This window comes from Anolis sagrei, chromosome 5, assembly GCF_037176765.1.
Source record: "Anolis sagrei isolate rAnoSag1 chromosome 5, rAnoSag1.mat, whole genome shotgun sequence".
Taxonomy (NCBI): domain Eukaryota; kingdom Metazoa; phylum Chordata; class Lepidosauria; order Squamata; family Dactyloidae; genus Anolis; species Anolis sagrei.
In genome coordinates this window covers 143,444,616-143,468,810 of record NC_090025.1, presented here as the reverse complement: position 1 = coordinate 143,468,810, position 24,195 = coordinate 143,444,616, and the positions used below count along the sequence as shown (strand labels likewise).

The 24,195-nt window shown below is 39.8% G+C and overlaps 1 protein-coding gene across 1 annotated transcript in view; it reads right to left on the bottom strand.

Annotated features, from left to right (window-relative positions):
• Positions 1 to 24,195, bottom strand: part of RAB3IP (RAB3A interacting protein) — a 38,229-nt gene continuing 14,034 nt past the window's right edge. The window contains exons 2-11 of the mRNA XM_060777470.2: positions 19,684 to 19,959; positions 19,267 to 19,528; positions 11,682 to 11,777; positions 10,674 to 10,751; positions 8,566 to 8,769; positions 6,814 to 6,942; positions 4,874 to 4,986; positions 3,221 to 3,320; positions 3,046 to 3,115; positions 1 to 422 (exon numbers count right to left, since the gene is read on the bottom strand). Of these exons, the coding sequence (XP_060633453.2) occupies positions 340 to 422; positions 3,046 to 3,115; positions 3,221 to 3,320; positions 4,874 to 4,986; positions 6,814 to 6,942; positions 8,566 to 8,769; positions 10,674 to 10,751; positions 11,682 to 11,777; positions 19,267 to 19,528; positions 19,684 to 19,959 (1,411 nt within the window). The 3' untranslated portion in view covers positions 1 to 339. The remainder of the gene's footprint in view (positions 423 to 3,045; positions 3,116 to 3,220; positions 3,321 to 4,873; positions 4,987 to 6,813; positions 6,943 to 8,565; positions 8,770 to 10,673; positions 10,752 to 11,681; positions 11,778 to 19,266; positions 19,529 to 19,683; positions 19,960 to 24,195) is intronic.

Below are 24,195 nucleotides of genomic sequence, written 5' to 3'. Positions count from 1 at the left end.
TCTAATTTAACTTTTATTAAGCTGAAATTCTACATTAAAAATTTTCCAGAACACAAAAACAAACACAAATCCCAAAAAGCATTTAACTGGCATTTCTCAATCAGAAGTTACAATTGCAAGTACATCTGAAAATCTTCTTGCCTTCACTTCGAATGAACAATATAGCTTTCATCTATACAATTTGTTGAATTACAAGAATATGGAGTGCAATTTGCACAAAAGTAGAAGCCTTGGACCCATTTTTTTCTTTCAAAATAAATATCAAATGACTAGGATTTAGACTCAATCAAAAGATATGTAAATTTATGGAAGTTCATGCAAGCACCAGAAGTTGAGTAGTTACAGCTCCTCCTTGTAATACCCAAGTTTTGCCATTGACATCTCCTTCCTCAGTTGCATTACCTCCCAAAACATTTGATCCACTGCAATAAAAGAAAAACAGACATCATCAAAACATATATACAAATATGTATATGTGAGTCATATATACATATTAAAAAGTATCTCCTTTCCATTCACGCAAGGTACAAAAATGGCTCATTCTCAAACGCACATATAGAAGTGATACCAACCAGACACTGAGAAAACACTGTCAGCTGTCTATTATGGAAACATATCAAATAATATATATTGCATATCCAGAATTACAAATGCCATATATTACTAATGCCACGTTTGAAAAATAATGCACCTATTGGCAGCATTCGAAGGTAATTTTCCTGAAATGCAAATGACTAATGCAATTTGCATCAGGAAAACATTAAGTGCTAGCCTCTTCCACTTCCTTTGAGTGCCAGTGTGCTTTTTTGGCTGATGGTAGGAGTTGTTTTGGCCAGCATAGCATTGCATTCTAAAACTCATTTTTGTGACTAATTTATTGCTTGGAGCAAGAGAGATGGAATCTAACTGATCACTTAACACAAAAGAAGAATCAACTGCAATGAGGTCAGAAATCTATCACTGTCCACAGTGCAGAGCACCACCCAATTTTCAGCTACAAACTAACTGGAAATTGCAACTGTACGTTCATTCTGATTGTGACTTTCTTCTGGTTTGTTGAACCAATATTGGGACTTTGGGAGGGGAGGACTGGGAAGGATTCACAGTAAGTCTCCTTTCTTTGGAGGCAGTTTGACTTTTGTCCTTTCACAAGTGGAAAAACTGTGAGGAGCTCAACAAGGGCCAGGAGAAACACAAAAGAGATAAAGGCAGATTATCATAGAATCATAGAGTTGGATGAGACCTCGTGGACCATCCAGTCCAACCTCCTGCCAAGAAGAAGGAAAATCTAATTCAAAGCACCTCAACAGATGGCCATCCAGCCTCTGTTTAAAAACCTCCAAAGAAGAACCCTCCACCACACTCCAGGGCAGAGAGTTCCACTGCTGAACAGCTTTCACAGTTCTTAATGTTCAAGTGAAATCTCCTTGATTTCACTTGAACATTGTCCCGCATCCTAGTTTCCAGGGGAGCAGAAAACAAACTTGCTCCCTCCCAATTTGGGAGGGAGCACTATTTCCTCATCCTATTTAGAGTAATAATGATTACCTTTATATCTTACTGTCCTTTGAAAGCAGTGGTTCCCAACCTGTGATCCATGGACCACCAGTGGTCTGCATTAACTAAAATATGGTCCATGGTCTCACAGTTACTACACAGTTGCAGTGAGAGCAACTGGTCTTGCAAAACCCTCTTATAGCACCGAGACTAATTAAATATGGTTTTCTGTGGGCGAGCAGATGGCGACTACTGGTTGACATATATTCTGTAGCAGAAACAAGAGCTGATGTGGTTTATCCAATGCAATTTTCTGAATCAGCACCCCAAATAATTAAACCGAATCTAAAGTTGACAAAAAACTGATTCGTAAACCTTGTTGCGGAATGATCCCTGGTCAAAGTGGTCCCTGGTTAAGAGGTCCCTGGTCAAAAAAGGTTGGGAACTACTGTTTAAAAGAGATCTCTCCCACTCCCAATTTCACAACAGGACTGTGAAGTAGTTTAATGCATTTTTCATTCAACTTCAAAAAAGCAACTAGCAAAATTGAATAACTATGCATGCACATCTGAAAGATTTATTGCCTTAAAATGTACTTATTTTTGGTGACTTAAAAGTTAATAATACAAAAAAAACCCAAGTCTGCCCTTTACACCATTAATTTTTTGTGCTAGAATGTTGAAAAGTCAAATTTTTACTTCATCTTTTAGTTTTAGAATCTTTTCATAAGAAGTATTTTTGCACTGGAAAAAGATTAGAACAGTTTGTGGAGTACAACTGTAGCAATGAAAAAACTTTGGAGGCCATGAAGCCTAACCACTGAGAACCACAAAGATAAGCTCAATCAGACACAGAATGGCAGGAAAAGAAAGGAAATACATTAACACGACATTGATTAATCTTCTTATGTTTTAAAATTGAAGTGAAAGATGTTGCCCACTGAAGTCTATAAAATATTTTTTTAAATGTCAGCCAATAGTGTATGTTTTACATGAAAGTTGACTGCTGATTCAAGATATAACTCCAACTCTTCCAATTGTTGATATACTCTAACTCCTGTCAGTCACCACTGTTATGGCAGAGTGATTAGAAATAAGTGTTGCATCTCTTCCTCTGGAGAGGCATGAGTTCTCTTGCTCTCTGGAAAAAGCAACTGCAAATGCGTAGCTTATATAAATGATGAATCAGTTCTGTCTCATCTATCATAATATGATGAAGTAGGTATAAGTCTATGGATGTTAAAGCTATGAACTTCTTTTTCCCAGTTACTTCATAAATGCTGCATTACAGACATGGGCAAACTTTGGCCCTCCAGGTGTTGGGACTTCAATTCCCACAATTCCTGACAGGCTGAAGTCCAAAACACCTGGAGGGCTGAAGTTTGCCCATGCCTGTGCGACAATAACTTTGCATACTGATTCAAACTAAATCAGCTATACCACTGGACTAATCTATCAACACCTTCAGGCCTTTCTTCCTGGCCTATGTTAATACAAACCTGCCAACACATTCAATAATTGTTTGTACTGGACACAAGTCTTCACTTACCATCTTGCTGCTTTACAAGCCCCTGCTGAATATACCGAATGTATGTGAAAAAGTTACATACAGATGTGATCTGTACAAAAAAAAAAGAAGCATAGTAATTATAACGTAACATATTATATTACTTATTTCCATGAAACACAAGCTGAGTGAAAACACAAGGAATTGCAATACTTACCCTGTATCTACAGAAGGGAGAAATGTAATAGTAGTTGCTTGAGTCTCCCAACTTGATTCTGTGCTTGCATGTTTTACTTTGTCCGCTGAGAGCACATTTCCTAACAGAACAAAGTGAAACAGGTTTAGAAAGTATTTCAGAAATTAATATACAGGAAAACTGAAGTCTGGTAGAGGTGTTTACAGCTAGACATTGTATACAATGATTTACAGGCACCATTCTAAGTAAAGGAAAAAGGGGGGGATCGCCAAGTCAATGGACAGCATTAAAAGCATTAAAAAATAAATTCATGGACGAGATTAAAGATGCCAACAGTTACTAAAGGACATGATAACTAGATATTGATCCCATCTCATCCTATTTCTTCCATATTTCACACGTCTTAGATGGAGTGAGTATTTATATACGGAGAAGAATACCCAGTAATAGGTGCTGTAAGTTTTCCAGGCTGTATAGCCATATTCCAGAAGCATTCTCTCCTGACGTTTCACCCACATCTATTTCAGGCATCCTCAGAGGATGTGAGGTTTGTTGGAGACTAGGGGTTTAAGCATCTGTGGAATGTCCAGGGTGGGAAAAATAACTCTTGTCTGTTTGAGGCTAGTGTGAATGTTGCAACTGATCACCTTGATTAGCACTGAATGGCCTTACAGCTTCAAAGCTTAGCTACTTTCTGCCTGGGGAAATCCTTTGTTGGGGGGTGTTAGCTGGTCCTGATTGTCTGGAATTCCCTTTTTTAGTGTTGTTCTTTATTTACTGTTCTGATTTTAGAGGTTTTTTAAAAATACTGGTAGCCAAATTTTGTTCATTTTTATGGCTTCCTCCTTTCTGTTGAAATTGTCCACATGGTTGTAGATTTCAATAGCTTCTCTGTGTAGTCTGATATTGTAGTTGTTAGAGTCGTCCAGCATTTCTGTGTTCTCAAATAATGTGTTATGTCCAGGTTGGTTCATCAAGTGCTCTACTATGGCTGACTTCTCTGGTTGAATCAGTCTGCAGTGCCATTCACATTCCTTGGTTCGTGTTTGGGCGATGCTGTTTTTGGTGGTCCCTATGTAGACTTGTCTATAGCTGCAAGGTATACGGTAGACTCCTGCAGAGGTGAGAGGATCCCTCTTGTCCTTTGCTGAATGTAGCATTTGTTGGATTTTCTTAGTGGGTCTTAATGGGAAAACTCACAGCAACCCAGTGATTCCAGCCATGAAAGCCTTTGACAACACATACCTAGTAATGCTTTCAGTTGAAAGTGCTTAGGCAGACATATTTTTTGCCTTTCAAATTTTAAATACCTAATATTTTTACATATACTATACTTTGCATGCTTTACAAGCTTTCTCCACCTTTACAACAAATGAACACTATTCAACATTCAAATAATAGACACAAGATTGGAAGAGACCACAAAGGCCATCCAGGCCAAACATCTTCTATGCCATTCCCACTGTTGTCACAGCAGCTTCTATTAAGAAATTGCCCCTTTGCCTATGCTACAAAACAAACTTTCCATCGTCTTCTACAGCACCTATAGGGTTTCCAGCTTGGACCAAACCTTTGTCAACCACTTCTTGACAGAAAGAGCTAGGAATGAGCCAGCTGTTTTGAAATATAGTCCTACATCTGCTGAAAGACAGGAAACTTCCACGGTAAACATACTTTGGTCCTCCACATTCAACTGCAGAAGCTTTCACAAATCGAACAGGTTGTAGGCCAACAGGTTCAATGCTTAATGTGTTGTTCTCCACAGCTTCCAGGACAGCAGATGCCAACTAAAAAAAATCACAAGAAGTTGCTTTAATTTTTTCAACACTTAGGGTTTCTCATAAGTATAAGGAGAATATGCTACTAACTATACCTAGAAGTGCATGCAAACACACTCACAAAAAACGTGTGTTTATTAAAAATAAATGTACCACACAGGATTTGAGAAAAGACAAGTCGTGTCAGGCAGTACTCAGGAATACAGGAATATATGCTGGCAAGATTCAAATTCATCCATGAAGTCAATGCTTTGGACAAATTCAGTCATTACACTCAACCTTACCTTATAATAAAGTTTATTTCTAGACCGCCCTCTCTCCCCGGAGGGACTCAGAACGGTTTACATATAAAAATGCCAACATTCAATGCCTCAAAATGGATACAGACACATCAAAATAATACAGGATAATGGTTAGTAAACTTAAAACGAAGGAATTAAGCATCAACATAAAAAAACATCAAAATAAAATAAAAACAGGGACAGTCCACTAAGACATAAAAACTAAAACGTAAGTAAACATTCCGTACACCCTAAAAGCAACTTAAGACACGTTATATTAAAAATGGTTGACAGGAGTGCTTCCTTTAAGATGTATCATAACAGCCATAAAATACAAGTGGGTTAGCCAACATTTAAAGTGTCCTAGTCTTCCTTCTCTCCATATGTTGAAGTGCATAGGCGCATTTTTAGAAGGAGAGGAGAGTGGAGCCATTTCTATTTCTTTAGGGAGGGAGTTCCAGAGATGGGGAGGGATCATTGAGAAGGCGCCCTCTCTCGTTCCCACCAATTGAGCTTCTGATGGGGGTGGAACTGAAAGGAGGCCTTCTCTGTAGACCGCAATGCAAGTCAATGCTTTGGATAAATTCATTCACAAATAGCCTGGATGTTGTTGTTGTTGTTGTTCATTCGTTCAGTCGTCTCCGACTCTTCGTGACCTCATGGACCAGCCTACGCCAGAGCTCCCTGTTGGCCGCCACCACCCCCAGCTCCCTCAAGGTCAGTCCAGTCACTTCAAGGATGCCATCCATCCATCTTGCCCTTGGTCGGCCCCTCTTCCTTTTGCCTTCCACTTTCCCCAGCATAATTGTCTTCTCTAGGCCCTCCCGTCTCCTCATGATGTGGCCAAAGTACTTCAACTTTGTCTCTAGTATCTTTCCCTCCAGTGAGCAGCCGGGCTTTATTTCCTGGAGGATGGACTGGTTGGATCTTCTCGCGGTCCAAGGCACTCTCAGCACTTTCCTCCAACACCACAGCTCAAAAGCATCGATCTTCCTTCGCTCAGCCTTCCCTAAGGTCCAGCTCTCACATCCGTAGGTGACTACAGGGAATACCATGGCTTTGACTAGGCGGATCTTTGTTGCCAGTCTGATGTCTCTACTCTTCACTATTTTATCGAGACTGGACATTGCTCTCCTCCCAAGAAGTAAGCGTCTTCTGATTTCCTGGCCGCAGTCTGCATCTGCAGTAATCTTTGCACCTAGAAATACAAAGTCTGTCACGGCCTCCACGGTTTCTCCCTCTATTTTCCAGTTGTCAATCATTCTTGTTGCCATAATCTTGGTTTTTTTGACGTTTAGCTGCAACCCGGCTTTTGCGCTTTCTTCTTTCACCTTGATGAGAAGGCTCCTCAGCTCCTCCTCGCTTTCGGAGCCTGGATACGAACCATAATCTCTCCTTATCTCCTGTACATTTCATCCTAACATTAATAGTCTTGGTTTCTAACATGTTTACTTAACTGCTCATGTTATCAAAACATGAGGTGGCCAAGGTAAAGAAGCCCTCCGTCATGCAGTGATAATAATATAAATAACAATATGCAATTTCAAAACGTTACCTCACTTTTGGAGAAGGTTAAACATGGAAAGATATCTTCCTGATAGATTTTATCTAAGAAAGGGCATTTCCGGTCCATTGTAGGCTCATCCTTCCAGGATCTGAATTCATTATATAGGGCTAAGTCAGCCTAACAGTTAAAAAAAAGAACAGAGAAATGTCCAAAAGTTGAACATACTATAGCCAATACTTATGGTATCTTGGAAGGCATATTTCTATTTCCATAATTTGTAATTGACAATATAGCTAGGGTTCACAAGTGCTTCATGCCTTGCTAATTTACATATACTTAACAATTCCTTCCCAGAGTTATTTAATTCTGCTACATTGTGCTTTAGCTTCAAGGTACCATGCTGCACAGTTGACATTGTTCTGCCGCACAATCCCAGGCGTAGGCATTGTTTGCCAACTTCCACCCTTTTGTCTTCGTATTACAACATGTCATGTGGGACTAATTTCCAAAAATAAACTGGAGGTATTAAAAACTTTAATTATTTTCTTTGTGTCTTTGGAGAGAAACAATTGTGAACCCATGGCGAGATTTAATTTCTTAAAATTCCTGTCAGGAAACATTTTTGCTCACACATTTAATGCCAAGTAGGAGAAGAGTAGCAAAAACAGTTTCAGCTCCAAACAAAACAAATCTTACAACCTTAACCCAAATTTTTCTTAAACATCATAAATCTCTCTACTTCCAATGCTTACATAGTTAAATCAATCATACATATACACTGCAAAAACACAAAAACATACTCCTGGGAACTACCTAAAATAATCCTCCACTTTCTGTGACTATGGAGCAGAACAAACAACTCTGCATCTGTATGCTTGTCTACAATGTCCTGTCTCATGTACAGAGAAATAATTGTTTGAAGTTGCAGACAATGTAATTGCTGTTGCCCGTTTTTGGTCAAAAGATATTTCGCCACTTGTGATCTTTGTATTTTTATCAGTTTTATATTAATTTATGCAATGTTTTTGATACAAAATAAATTAAATAAAATATTCCTGGGGAAACTACATTTTCCATGTAGCTCTCAAAACTGTTTCTATGGCATATATGAAGTAAAACAAATGCTATAAAATGTTCTAGGATGGGATGTAGGTATTTCAACCATGTTTTGGGGTATACAGAGCATTTCAGACCCAGAAGAGGTCATTCTAAAAAATAAAACAAAACTTAGGAAGTGAAAAGAAAATGATTTCCAAATCATGTCTTTTTTTTTATTTTCATGTCAGGTGCATCGTGAGAAACTGCAAGTTGCTTCTGGTGTGAGAGAATTGGCCGTCTGCAAGGATCATTGCTCAGGGAACGCCCAGGTGTTTGTTTGTTTTTTATGTTTTACCATCCTTGGGGGAGGCTTCTCTCATGTCCCGCATGGGGAGCTGGAGCTGACAGAGGGTGCTCATCTGTGCTCTCCCCAGATTCTTCAGTCCTGCCAGCACAAGGGTTTAACTGGCCCATTTCCTAGCCTGTATATTGCCACCCCTACTTAAAATGTGACCTCAATGGAATAAAGCAGTCAAAATTGTAAAAACCGCAGTCAAATCTGTGGTTTGCATATATTTGAAATACAGGCTTATTGGGCCACTTCTTTCCCCTAAAGGAATAATTGTTTGGAGGAGAAACACAACCTCACAAACTTCATGTTACTGTCTTATAAATGCTTCTCAAGAAGGAAGTTTTCATAAGTTTGCTACAATGTTAATGCACACCTAAAATGCCTAAAGTTTTTTTCATCCCTTTAAATACCTCTTTGCAGTCTTTCACAATTGGTTGCATCACAGCAAGGTCCTGGCTGTTGACCCCCATGGCGCTACTTGTACTCTTGTTCCGCGTGTGACCTTTTTTGAAGGGCGTTTTCCCACCAGGCTGGAGCTCCTTTGTTGGCGAGGTTGGTGAAGTGGAAAGTACCAATGTTTTCAGAGCTGCTACTTCAGCTTGAAGAACATCAATCTAAATAAACATATTCAAAAAGACAGATTGAATTTGCAACCTGCAAAGAATTTATAAGGAAGGATGTAGACATTTTTACTATATTTGGCTTTTTTTATGAAGGACATTTCATAATACATTGTGACAGAAACACAATGGATGGAGAGATGAATAGATAGATGGATACATTTCAGAATTCAACTGGATGAAAGAAATAAAAGTGTAAAAACACTGGAATGGATAGAGACAAGACTCTGATGTGACACTTTTAGGCACATCATAGATGCATTGAAGCTCAAAAGATCCATGATTTCACTGCACTGGTGAGAGGCAAGGTGACTGATTCAGATCATCAAATCTTCATTAACAATCTTGTTATCTTTTGATTGTGGCCACATATAACCAAACAAGAAAAATGTGGTGCATTTCTAAGTATGAGTTTCTTACATGAAATTTCAACAAACAGTGAAGTTACTCCAAGGACTGAGAACAACTACACAGTTCCAAGTATGATGTATGGTATTATATAGCCATGCCAATGGCTTTTGTTGCCTACCCAGTCAAAAGACCCCTTCAAACAAGTCTTTGCACAACAAGAGTTGGTGCAAAACCCATAATCTGCACTCTCAAAACATTTCCTGTTACCGCCACCAAAAACTTGTAACATAAGAAGAGAGTGCTAATAAACTTTGTCCTCAACAGTGTGGTTGCAAAAACTCTTCTTTTGGAATTGTACAGTAAAGTCTCAAATTGTCTACAATTTTCTGAGGTCACACCAGGGTAACTGATTCACTGTCACTGCAGAGATTCCAAGCCACAGAATCAGGGCTTTTATGAGACCGAGTCAATCATAAAACTGTCAGAATTGTGATGCAACATAAGCTGAGATCACCGATCAGAGCCAACATTAACACCCAACAGCATAATATATCTGAGGACAGCTCTGAGGACAACATCATCAGTTCTTCCCCTTAATGTTTCCCAGGTATAAACAGACTTCCATAACACCTTTAATACTCTCTAACACAGTCATGAGAAAACTTCGGCCCTCCAGGTGTTTTGGACTTCAACTGCTTTGGAGTTAGGAGTCCAAAACACCTGGATGGCTGAAGCTTTCCCATGCCAGCTCTAATATGTGGAACTCTAGAAAGTTAATAACCAGGAGATTAAAAATGATCTGTGCTATATAACAACCCTGATTCTTTAGGAGCCCCCCAGTTATCACCTACAGTTATCCAAACTACCCTATTTTCTGAACAGAGAATTCAAGAGAGCTTAATATTACATCAAAGTCCACTAACACACCGTATTCCACTTCCAAACACTCAAGGAAAACAGCATTATACCTTCCAGCTCAACAACTTTCCTCATTAATTTATCTCAAGAAAATCTGCTTTCAAGTATTCTTGAGTCTACATGGACTATAGGTATGGTGTGTTGCCTGAGCTCCTCATTAAAGCTGAAAGTAGAATTCTAGTGTTAGGAGACAAGAAGCATTTCACTGACAGTCTAATGCAAAACACAATAAGGAAGGGAACAACATAGCTCCAAATAAGTGGATAGCGTGAAGTGAGCCTATGTCAAAATCGCATCACTAAGAATCTTATCTATATCATTATATTAAACATATGTACATATGCTATAGAGATGAAAAGCTTCAATTCACAACAAATTCTTAAGGGCCAAATACAGTAGCATTCAAAGGAGCTTTGTTTCTGAAAGTGAAGATTGAGGAAATGATGAAATGTGTTTTGACAAATAACTGTTTCCCTTCAGAATGTTTTTGTAACTACTTTTCAAAATCTCCAAAGACACACAAAGAGAGGAAAAGGAAGAGAACATCAGAGAGGGTGATGCATGAACCCAAAACATACATGAAATCCTTTCAGTCACAGCCATAAGATTAACAGTCAGTGAGAACTCACTTTTCCTTGTGCTTCTTTCAGCTGTTTTTCTGCTGCGGCCTGCTTTATGTTAGCTTCTCTAACCATTTTATGTGCTTCCTGTAAGAACAAAGGTTTGCCTGGTATAAATGCTTCACACAGGTTGATCTTCCGATTAAAGACAATAACAAGGAAAATATTTTCCTCACTTTTACCAACAGCGTAAGACAAGAACAAAATTTTGCAGCTGTTTAGTCAAAACTCAATATATTTGGTGGTTCTCGTATCAGTGGGGTTTTGAATCCACTTTGAGTTTTAGTCTTGTATTTATAGAAGCTATTCAAGGTACTGATCCTTTTTGGGTGTTGTAGTTCAGCACTGTGATCAGTTCCTTGAATGTCTGCAGAGCCAATTTACCATTCAACTGACATGGAAGGCACCTCTAATCAAACCTCCAAATTACTTTTTACACTGCTTTTCAAAGTCTGTAATCCCCTGCCACATGACGGCGCTCCATGCAGTCACTCCATGCCACATGACATTGGAGGTGTCTACGGACAACGCCGGCTCTCCAGCTTAGAAATGGAGATGAGCACCAATCCCCAGAGTCGGCATGACTAGACTTAATGTCAGGGGAAATCTTTTACCTTTACCTTTAATCCCCTGCCAGCAGAGCTGTCCACACCTCTAAGATAAACAAAGCACAGCACTGGAATGGTAAAATATGTTTCTGAAGTACAATTCAGGCAGTCACATTATGGTGTGGTTGCTATATGAAAAGGTAACAATGAAGGCACCATCCCAAAAAGGCAGTCTGTTTAAATGGCTTGGGTAATTTCACACATATATTCAGACATTTCTGCAGCCTGTACATTCATGTGCACACTTTCATGTAGGTGAATCACCCCAAGTTACATAGGAATTAATTCTATTTTAATATCAAGATTTATCAATCATACATTGTTTCCCAAGCTTTCCCACTTTGAAGACCTGACCACTTCATGCAACAGCCATCCCAGAACTATATTACAAGGAAGCTTTGAAACCAACCTCAAACAAACTAGCAGTAAGTTCTTCCAGTTCCTGCCCCAGTTGGTCGCGCACTTTTGAAAGCCTCTCACATTCTTCATCTTTGAGTTTCAGCTCCTGTGGAAAATTCAGAATTTAAATCCAGCACAGCAGGAAGCTAGACAAAATGGAGAACCGATGTGCTTTGTATTTATGTGCCTATCTAGTCAAGTACTAACAATGGACAAGAGAGATAAGATCATTTCTCTTTTAGATGAACCTGAGCAAATACACAAGAAAGGCAAACCTTCATTGCACTTCATTTTCTGAAGCCAATTTCCTCCCCACCTAGCTCTAACAACTGTTAGTGGGGAAATTTCCACAATCAATGGGACACGGCTAAGCAGAAACTTGCAGCTCTCCATCCATCATGGTATCCATTTCACAGAAAGTGGGGGAGAAAGAAGATTCTATAAAGCCCTATAAGGTTCGGGTTAAACCTATCTTTGAAACCTTATCTCCTTCTATGAATCAAAGCGGCCTCTGAGATCTTCCGGGGAGGCCCTCCTCTTGGTCCCACCACTGTCCCAAGTATGGTTGGTGGGGAAAAGAGAAAGGGCTTTCTTGGTGGTGGCTCCCCAGCTCTGGAATGCCCTTCCTTGAGAGAGATTAGATTAGCCCCCACTCTACAAACCTTCCGATGTAGCCTAAAAACATAGCCTTTTAAATGGGCCTTTGACCTTGAGTAGTCTGCAATGGTTGCATGTGATGTGATGTTATGTATGTTCAGTGTGTCTGCAGTTGTAATTTTATGTTGTTATTGTTTTTATGCTTATGTTTATTGTTTATTTTAGATGCGGCACTGGGGAGTGGTTTTGTGAGCCACCCCAAGTCCCTTCGGGGAGATGGTGTGTTCATTCGTTCAGTCGTCTCCGACTTTTTGTGACCTCATGGACCAGCCCACGCCAGAGTTCCCTGTCGGCCGTCACCACCCCCAGCTCCTTCAAGGTCAGTCCAGTCACTTCAAGGATGCCATCCATCCATCTTGCCCTTGGTCGGCCCCTCTTCCTTTTGCCTTCCACTTTCCCCAGCATAATTGTCTTCTCTAGGCTTTCCTGTCTCCTCATGATGTGGCCAAAGTACTTCAACTTTGTCTCTAGTATCCTTCCCTCCAATGAGCAGTCGGGCTTTATTTCCTGGAGGATGGACTGGTTGGATCTTCTTGCAGTCCAAGGCACTCTCAGAACTTTCCTCCAACACCACAGCTCAAAAGCATCGATCTTCCTTCGCTCAGCCTTCCCTAAGGTCCAGCTCTCACATCTGTAGGTTACTACAGGGAATATGATGGCTTTGACTAGGCGGATCTTTGTTGCCAGTCTGATGTCTCTACTCTTTACAATTTTATCGAGACTGGACATTGCTCTCCTCCCAAGAAGTAAACGTCTTCTGATTTCCTGGCCACAGTCTGCATCTGCAGTAATCTTTGCGTGGGAGATGGTGGTGGGGTATAAATAAACTTTATTTATTTTAGTTATCCTACTCACCAATTTTTTCACAGCTGTAGACCATGGGGCCCTCCAGATGTTGTAGAATAGTTACTCCTATCAGCAAGCCAATAGAAAGCATATTGATGGCTCATGGGAGATACCGTCAACCATCTGGAGGGCCACATGCTCCTCATACCTTCTTTATGTAAATGGTGCAGAGACATGGATAATACATGCATATGACTGCCCCACACAGTTACATTTAGTATAATAAATACTGACTACAACAGACTTCAAATTCTACTGGTGCGTACTAGTCATTAGTTCCAAAATGGCCAAATACAATTCTGACCATTGACTGTCCCTGGTGGATACAATCCAGATGGGAAGCATTGACTAGCACTGAGTGCCTCAATGCACAAGTCCAACATTTAGAGGAGTATCTACAACACAGATCAGATGCCACACCGAAACCTATTTATGCTACTGACATGATGCATGTGATGTCTATGATACCTTGAACTAGAATAAGAGCACTGATAACAAAGAAAATCTTAGGCATACTGGCAAACAAGAACTTAGGAAGCTGAGCAAGTCAGGTGACTTATTTAATGAATAACATCTACGCTGATGGGAAGTGGCTCTTCAGGAGTTACAGTCCTTTCCCTTGCCCACAATGTTTGTTAAGTGTAGGAGGATAAGGAAAGATTTAGTTAGGGCTAAAATATGTGGAATGAGAAAATTATAAAGAAAGGCAAGACATTGGCTGTATCACATAGGGTTCTGCTTCCTTCAACAATATCACTAAATCTATGGCAGCTTTTGCAGAACTCAACAATGTATGTGTAGTTGTGAATATCGTTCCATCCACTGTCATTGAGCTGGCTGCAATTATTTAAATACAAGTGTAGGAGATGTGATCCCTGTCAGCAGGTCGGTAGGTTCGCATTAGCATCATGAATAAACATCAACAGAAATCTAGCAGAGCAAGAAAGGTTACGGTTTGTAGACACTTAGGAATGGTTTACGCTTTAGTCTAGGAGTTCAGAGGTGGCTGCAAACAACCACAAGAGCAAACAACTTGCTTATGCAGTCTATTAGGATGGGAGACTAATCACACCTGCATAGTTCGGTTTCCTTTGTTTGGCTTTGCCCTCTATTACCCTGAAATCCAGCTTCAAGTTTGCCTCAGCCAGAGGAGAGATCTGTAAAGTTAACCCTGGGATGGTAAAATTATTGCTTACAAGCCTGATTCTACCAGATATGGGGAGAAGATGCTGGAATCCATTGTTAAAGACCTATTATGCTTTTCTCTGCTGTAAACAACCTGCTGCATGCATTCACTAACAATAAAGCTTAGTTCTGATCTGCACAACCTGCAGCCCTCCAGCTGTTTTTGGCCTTGAACTCCCAGAATTCCTGACTGTTGGACAAGTTTTTTATATCCAAGCTTTTTCTCCTAGATGGATACAAGAATGGACCGCCAGGGGCGGTCTACACATGCACAAAGTTGCATTAACCCAGTGTTTGTCAACCTGGGGGGAGGGGTGGACCCCTGGGGAGGTCGAGAGGGGATATCAGAGGGGTCAACAAAGACCACTAGCAAACACAGTATATGGTTATGGGGGTTCTGTGTGGGAAGTTTAGCCTAATTCTATTCTTGGTAGAGTTTGGATTGCTCTTTGATTGTAGGTGAACAATAAATTCCAGCAACTACAACTCCCAAATGTCAAGTCTATTTTCCAAAAACTCCACCAGTGTTCACATTTGGGCATATTGAGTATTCATGTCAAGTTTGGTCCAGATCCATCATTGTTTGAGTCCACAGTGCTCTCTGGATGTAGGTGAACTACAACCCCGAAATTCAAGGTCAATGCCTACCAAACCTTTCCAGTGTTTTCTGATGGTCATGGGAATTCTGTGTACCAAGTTTGGTTCAATTCCATTGTTGGTGGAGTTCAGAATACTCTTTGATTGTAGGTGAACTATAAATCCCAGCAACTACAACTCCCAAATGACAAAATGAGCCCCTGCCCCCAAAACCACCCATATTCAAATTTGGGCGTATTGGGTATTTGTGCCAAATTTGGTCCAGTGAATGAAAATACATCCTGCATATCAGATATTTACATTACAATTCATAACAGTAACAAAATCAGTTATGAAGTAGCAATGAAAATAATTTTATGGTTGAGGGTCACCACAACAGGAGGAACTGTATTAAGGGGCCGCGACATTATGAAGGTTGAGAATTACTGCATTAACCAGTGCTAAAAATCTGTGCCAACACAGGCATGACAGATACACAGCACTAGAGGGCAGCCGAAACGTAAAAGAAATGTAAAACAAGGCCTTCAAACTCTAGGAACAGAGAGGTGACATTTCTACAAGGTGAAAATGATACACCCAGAGCCACGAAAGTAATAACACAACAAGGAGCACTGCTCAGCATTTCTATGCCATTTCCAAAGGATTACAGAGCTCTCTACAAATTCTGCAGCTCAGCAAAACTATAATGTAGCAAAGATTTAATTTTCTAAAGCAAGCAAAACTGAGAAACCAGTGCCAAGACCACTTCGTCTGAATAGCCTCATTTACAGGAACAGGGTGAAGCTGGGCTAAGCAGCTTCAAGCTACTCATAAAAATAATCTTGACTTAACAGCAACACTGCCCTGGCAAAAAGGAAGTCTGTTTCTTGTTTTTGTGTATGTCTCCAAGACCCCAATGTCTGCAAGCTGTGCAATATTTCTATAGATTGATTACATGTGATTCAACAGGCAGAGAAAAAAAAAACAAGCGATGCTATTCAAGACTCACACTAATATCTAGGTGCTTTTCTAAACAATATATCACTTAAGTTAATTACATGCTATAGACACAAGAATAGCACACAGATGAAACCCCATGTCAAAATATAAAATAATATTTTCTACTTCTAAAAAGAAACACATAGTCTTATACAGGTATTTATATAGGCATTTGTATTCCACCATCAAGAAGTATAGGGGACTAAAAGCAATTTCTTACAAAGCTGTTACAAAAAGACATAATGACAACTTTTCAAAGGGTTTGTGTGCAAAGTGACAGCTAAAGAAAAATGATTACAGTGATGTGGATATTCTACCTTAAAGTTATACTTCACAAAGTAACACAAGAAAAAAATTCAAGCTTTTGTAAATTAGGTAAACTGTCAAATATTCAGTGTATGTTATTTATTTATTTATTTACGACATTTATATGCCACCCTTCTCACCCCAAAGGGGACTCAGAGCAGCTTACAAGTTATATGTACATACAATATATTATATTATTAGCATAGCACAATATTAGTATTGTCTATTACTATATTTTACTATACCACTATAGTACAATATTACAAGTAATATGAAATATAAAATTGTTATACTGTATTATTATTAGTATTGTATTGTATTACATTATAATATTATCAATATTATATGTGTATACAATATTATATTATTAGCACGACACAATATTAGTTTCTCACCCGGGGGGGGGGGGGGGGTAGGGACTCAAAGTGGTTTCCAACATATTGAGAGCAAAATTCAGTGCCTCACATACATAAAAACCTAACATAAAACAATAACATACAGCTATCAATTAAATCATAAAAACACAACAACATTTAAACATTAAAACATACAGTTAAAAACATTATTTATTTATTTATTTATTTATTTATTAACTTTATTTGTACCCCGCTAGCATCTCCCGGAGGACTCGATGCGGCTTACACAGGCCGAAGCCTCAAAACACAATACAATAGAGAGCGTAACATCACAATAACAAAGCAAATCAAACAATAAACAAAATAACATAACACCACAATAGCTAAGCAAATCAAACAATAAGCAAAATAACGACAATGGCAGTACATCAAGACTTTATTAAAAGCTGGTTCGGCCGGCGCACTGGGGTACAAGGGTTAAAAGTGCTGAAATAGCAGGAGGCACGTAGGGTTAAAAGTGCGGTGTGCAGCGACAATTAGTTATGCTAAGGTGCTACTAGGACTTGGGGTGGGGATTCCTAGTCTGGGAAGGCACAACGGAACAGCCAAGTTTTTAAATTCCTTCTGAAAACGGCTAGAGTGGGGGCCTGTCTGAGATCTTTTGGGAGGGCGTTCCAAAGTCGGGGGGCCGCCACAGAAAAGGCCCTGTCCCGTGTCCCCACCAAGCGCGCTTGCGACGTGGGTGGGATCACGAGCAGGGCCTCTCCAGATGACCGTAACGAGCGTGTGGGTTCGTAGATGTTGATGCGGTCACGCAGGTAGGGTGGTCCCAAACCGTTTAGGGCTTTGTAGGTAAGCACCTGCACCTTGAATTGGGCTCGGAAAATAAATGGCAGCCAATGGAGCTCCTTAAACAGAGGGGTAGACCTCTCTTGATAATGAGCCCCGGTTAGCATCCTGGCTGCTGCCCGCTGGACCAATTGAAGTTTCCGAGCCGTCTTCAAGGGCAGCCCCACGTAGAGCGCATTGCAGTAATCCATTCTAGAGGTGACCAAGGCATGGACCACCCCAGCCAGATCAGCCTTCACGAGGTATGGTCGCAGTTGGCGCACAAGTCAACATATTAATATGTTAACAACATATTAATATAAACGTTAAAATAACACAATCCAACAATCCTAGTCCAGGGCCATTCCAAATATCAATTATCTATTGCACGGTATTGCTTACTGTCCAAAGGCTTGGTCCCATAGCCAGGTTTTTGCTTTTTTTTCCCCTGAAGACCAGGAGAGAGGGCGCTGATCTAATTTCACTGAGGAGCCACTGCTGAGAAGGCTCTGTCTCTTGTCCCCACCAGTCACACTACATTCAGTACCCAGGCCTGTAGCTGGGAGGGGGGGTAGGGGTTCATCCCCCCCCCCGAAATTTTTCAGGTTTAAAAACACCTATTTTTTTGCTATTTTTGGCCTTACTAACCTTTCATACCTTGTATCTTATACCTTTTACGGAGCAATAAAGGGTCTTTGGATTGTATTAAAAATGTTGTTGTTGTGTTATCGAACTACTCTTCATGATTTGTTTAAAAAAGTTTCAACCCCCCCCCCCCCCTGCATTTTTTTCTGGCTACAGCCCTGTCAGTACCCCTTCCTGAATGAAGAGTTCATCAATTTATTTTTCCATCTAAATTTCAAGCTGACTTTCATAGTCACAAAAAGCTGGTCATTTTCACTTATTAGTGACTTCTTATTAGTGATTTCTAGATTCAAGTATTTGTCTAGATTAGACTAATTAGACCAACAGTTTTTAGGCCATCAGAGTTACCTTAGATACAGTGGTTCTTAACTTGTGGGTCCCCAGGTGTTTTAGCCTACAACTCCCAGAAATCCCAGCCAGTTTACCAGCTGTTAGGATTTCTGGGAGTTGAAGGCCAAAACATCTGGGACCCTCAAGTTGAGAACCAATGCCTTAGAAGCTTATTCAGTAACACCAGTTAGTTCAAATGTCTGCTTCTAAGTTTACTGAAATCAAGAATACAAGTGATTTGAGCAAAATAAATATTCTAGGGCTATTTTCCATATGAAGTCTTACTTTAGGATTGTGATGAATCCATACCAAAATGAAAGATTAGATTATGCTTGGAGCCAAACCTTTTTAGTAGTTGCCCCAATGTAATAAATTTTCCTTTCTTCCTTTTGAAGGCAGGCAAGAACATTCTCATGCAACACCTTTAAAGAACGGGATTTTCCAAGGCTGAATTGTGAAGATCTATTTTTTCTACTTTTAATCTTTCCTACTGAACGGAAAGTCGAGTTTTGCTTATTTCATTTATTTTTGTGGTGCTTTTATTGGTCTGTAACAGGCAAAGGCCTACTTGCTGGGTCCCTCCTGGGGTGAAAAAAAATGGTATGCAAATGAAGTAAATAAATAAATAAATAATAAACATATGGACTGTGTAGTAAGTGCAATATCAACTCTGTTAAGCATTAAAAAAAGAAGTCCAGATGTTTGCTGTGATGAGAAACCATAATGTTGCTTTTTAAAGAAAAGGTGTTTGGGGAGAGGCGAGAAAACAAATGAAAGCCAGGATCCTCAAGATAACTGAATTCCTTCCACAGTGCCAAATCTGCACTTGCACAGATTGATAAGATATGCAATATTTATTGAGCTTACCCTCTGCGCTTTAGCAAGCTCTTCCTTCAATCTCTCATAGCCTTTTTCTCTCACTTCCAATACTGATGGGCTTCGCAAGCGAGAGAGACTATCTGTGCTCAGCCCCAAAACATCGTCACCTCCTTCAGAAGGGTCTTTTATTGTTGCGCCTTGTAAAAATTCTCTTTCCGCACTACTGCTTTCCCTTCTGAAATTGTCATGTTTGAGTGGACCACCCTGGGGTCCTGAGGTAGAACAAGGTACAGTTTCTGTAACATTGATGCTGAAAGAGAAGAACACACAATATATAATGAGCAAAAAAAAAAAACCTCTAAAAGTCATAGCCAATAATAAACAGAGTTTTAGAAGACCATGGTGCACAAACATATCATGTCAAGGTTTTATTAAAACAATAGGTAAAATATCCTTACAACCAACCTGATACCTGATGTTTCTGCACAATTGAAATGCCTAGGAGATGAATACACTGGTTGTGTAGGAAGGTTAGCAACATCCAGAGCAGTTGGCTGAACTGGTGTGGAGCACACAGCTGGGGGGTGAGGGCGATAGATGACAGTCGGTGAGGTAGTTTGTTCAGAAGCGTTAGATTCATACACTCCTAGGCGATCTGGAGTAGTCGGTGATGCTAGATTCACTTCATGAAAACCTTCTAGAGTGTCATTGGCCATAATAGAAGATTCATCATATGAAGCCCTAATATAAGAAAAGAAGAAATGCAGATAACATAGGTGAACATACTCAATGGGACTGACTTATATTAGGATAATAAGATCACACATTGCCTTCAAGATTCATTAACATTATATTTATGGAAAAATAATATTTATTTATTTATTTATTTATTTACCTTATTTATGTCCCACCTTTCTCTAACCCAAGGAGGACTCAAGGCAGCTTACATATGGCACCTCCATAGTGTCTTAAAAACATACAATAGTAACTTAAAATAACTTGAATTAAAATACATGCATAATAAACATGATTAAAATACATTTCAGTGTAATCATGCCATCCAGAGTCAAATAGTCAAATTGCACATTTTCCACAGTAAAATTACTGCACTGCACTATTTTTCAAAATACATCAAACATCAAATAAGCACAGGACACAACACAATCCCTTCACAGGCCTACACCACTTTAGTTCAAGGTTCTCTTCTAGTAGTATACAGAATATGAGTGCTCAATAATTGCTGCCCAAATATTCACATTTTACAATCCAGACCCTCATTACTCCCCATGTCTTTCCCAACCTGGTGCCTTCCAGATGTTTGAGACCAGGAGTCCTCAAACTTTTTAAACAGAGGGCTAGGTCACAGTCCCTCAAATTCTTGGAGGGACAGATTATAATTTGAAAAAAAGCATGAATGAATTCCTATGCACACTGCACATATCTTATTTGTAGTGCAAAAAACACTTAAAAACAATATAGAACAATTTTAACAAATATAAACTTATTAGTATTTCAATGGGAAGTGTGGGCCTGCTTTTGGCTGATGAGATAGGATTGTTGTTGTTGTGTGCTTTCAAGTCGTTTCAGAGTTAGGTTGACCCTGAGTGAGGGCTGGGTGAATGACCTTGGAGGGCCGTATCCGGCCCCCAGGCCTTAGTTTGAGGACCCCTGTTTTAGGCTATAACATCGAACATCAGTAGGGAAACACTGGGATTTGTGGGACAGTCTTTTACTTACCCCCATTCATTGTTCCCATGAAATAACTATCTCCCCCATTACTGATGAGTGGAAGAAAGTAAGATAGACACGTTGGACTTCTACAAGCCATACAGAGAACAGACATGGACGGATTGTGGGGTAAATAAGTTCACCCTAAATCAGACCTGCTCAACCTGAGGCTTTCCAGATGTTTTGGATTTCAGCTCCCAAAATTCCAGGCCATTGGACAAGCTAGCTAGGGCTTCTGGGAGTTGGAGGCCCAAACATGTGGAGATTGTGCAGGACTGCCCTAAATTGATGCATAATTTTCTAGTCATGAAGGAGGTATTATCACTGTCCTGTTTCATACAAGTATCTTCCTTGAGTACAAGGAAAACTGAAAAAGCACTAACAGGCAGATGGAATTATATTAAAATACTATCTTGGGGACCCAGCTATGCCCAGGTTATTTGAAAAGGGCATTGTTTGTTTTTTGATGTTAGGTAATATCAGTTTGGTAATTTGTAATGCATCCGTGGTCCATCCTCCCCAAACTGAACCAGGACATACAGAGGGTCATGGGGGCTCTGTGTGTCAAGTTTGGTCCAATTCAATCTTTAATGAAGTTCAGAGTGCTCACTGATTGCAGGTGAACTATAAATCTCAGTACCTACAACTTCAAAATGTTCAGGTCAATTCCCCTCAAAACCCACCAGTATTCAAATTTGGACATATCGGGTATGAATGCCAATTTTGGTCCAGACACATCACTGTTTGGATTCATAGTACACTCTGGATGTAGGTGAACTACAACTCCTATAAATCCCTCCAAAGACCTCCAGTATGTTTTGTTGGTCATGGAGGTTCTCTGTGCCAAGTTAGTTCCAGGTCCATCGTTGGTGGAATTCAGAGTACTCTTAGATTGCAGGTGAGCTATACATCCCAGTACCTACAACTTCTATAAATCATGGGTGAATTTTCCCCAAACCTCTCTAGTATGTTGTGTTGCTGATCAATGCCTGTTTGCTGTGTGCCATAGAAAAGAATGGGAAAGGATTAAAGGAGAGGCAGTGGGCAGGGTCATGCAAATTCCACACCAATGGAGAGAGTCAGAAACATTGGGATGTCTGTGGTGGAGGAAAAACATAAAATCTAGGATGAAATTATCCCCGTATTAAAGCCTTCACTTGGGTGGTGGGCAGTATGGTGTTTGTGAAGGACAGCGGCGGGGTTCTTGGACATGGTTATGGCGCTCACTATAACCTGCAATGTCATTGCTGTCTCCTGAGAGGTGGAAGTTATAGCTGTTTGTGGAGGAGGGAATTTGTCTGTGTAAGTGGGCACCCCAGACAAATACACACATACATATTTTCAGTTTTATTATGTGTATAGATTATGTGTATATATTATTTGTTTTTATTTCATTAGTCTATTTCTCAGCAGCACTGTGGGAAGAGAAGAAGTGCAAAATAGAGAAAAATGGTGAAAGGAATATTTTCTCTGGCAATGTAGAGTGCCACTTAGGTGCCACAAGGTTTTCTGTATATCTTCACCATCCGATGCAACAGATTAATACTGCTACTCTTCTAGAAAACGTAATGCCAGACAGAACTGATCGGTCATGAAGGTCCACATTATCTGGTAGGCTGCCTCATTCCCACTCTGATTTCACCCACTAAGAGAAAAATAAATTTGAGTTACTTAATATTTTTTTCAACATAATATATTATGGCTTATTTATCCCAACTGTTATCCCCATTCATATTACGCACTGAATGTTGTTCAGGGTAAATTACTATTGTAGCAACTGTGTTCAAAGCTTTGCCTGTCAAAGGGCATAAGCTTCAAAACACAAATGCACACAAGCAGAGCAATTTTCTGTAGATTGCTACATCAGATGGCTTCCAGATGCTTTGACAAGAATACTACAGTGCATCAAGACACAAATATAAGTGTACAGAAAAAAAAGAACCTCCTAGTATCCCTACTTATCTTTTACAAGTAACATACATATACACATCTACCACTTTTGTAAAGTACAGCAACCTCGATTCAATGTTTACTTTGTAAGGAACACTAACCTATGGTTTACAGAAACATATACAAGTCGTTTTAAGGTCGTACTTGTCCAGTTGTACTTAACTGCACAAATTGAATTTTTAAACTATACTATAGACATGCCTCAGTTTACAAAGTCTCTGACAAAGAAGATAATTTTTACAAAATCTTTGTACGAGACCCTAGCTCTGACCCAACTCTTCTTGTCATTTGAATACCTGGTGTTTTTCTCTGTGTGTGTTTTATTGTTATTTTTGTTTTTGGGGAAAGATGGTAAAGGAAGTCTGGAGAAAGACTGATATTGAATATTGGGTTGGAGTGGCATGTCCGTAGTAAACAATGTAAGAAAACTTGACCTGGAAAAGAATGGGGTCTTACTGTTGGTAATCCTACTATAACTGTGAATATTTATGGACAACACAGAAGATACATTGCTAACTCCAAAATCACATATGAAGCATGTGTGAAGAGCATAAAATACAGAAAAGAAGAAAGAAGATCACCAACTACCTGAAATGTTGATAAAGCATGAAACTTACAAAACAGAAATCGTAAGTGGAAACTGGAGAAAGAAAAAAAAATCATCCTCAAATACATTTTGGGAGAAGCTTTCAAGTCATTACTAGAAGACTGAAAATGTTTCTGTTTACTTATACAAGGTTTACCAGAATTATTTGTTTTGTTTTTCATGGCCGTATGGTTAATTTTGAAGAAAATGTTTGCTGAAAAATGTTGAACTGCTGTTCTTTTTTGTGACGTAGGACCTAGTAAAGGTAAAGGTTTTCCCTGACATTAAGTCAAGTTGTGTCTGACTCTAGGGGTTGGTGCTCATCTCCATTTCTAAGCTGAAGAGCCGGCGTTGTCCGCAGACACCTCCAGGGTCATGTGACCGGCATGACTGCATGGAGCGCCGTTACCTTCTCACTGGAACGGTACCTATTGATCTACTCACATTTACGTATTTTCGAACTGCTAGGTTGGCAGAAGCTGGGGCTAACAGCAGGAGCTCATGCCGCTCCCCAGATTCGAACCTGCAACTTTTTGGTCAGCAAGTTTAGCAGCTTAGCGGTTTAACCCACTGCGCCACGGGAGGCCCTGATGTAAGACCTATCCTTATGCTAAAAATGGAGTAAAAGAGCTATCAAAATAATGTATATGGCCTCAGGGTGAGACTGCATCAATATTTTTGTTTTTTCTCTGCAGCACAGTAATCACAAACTG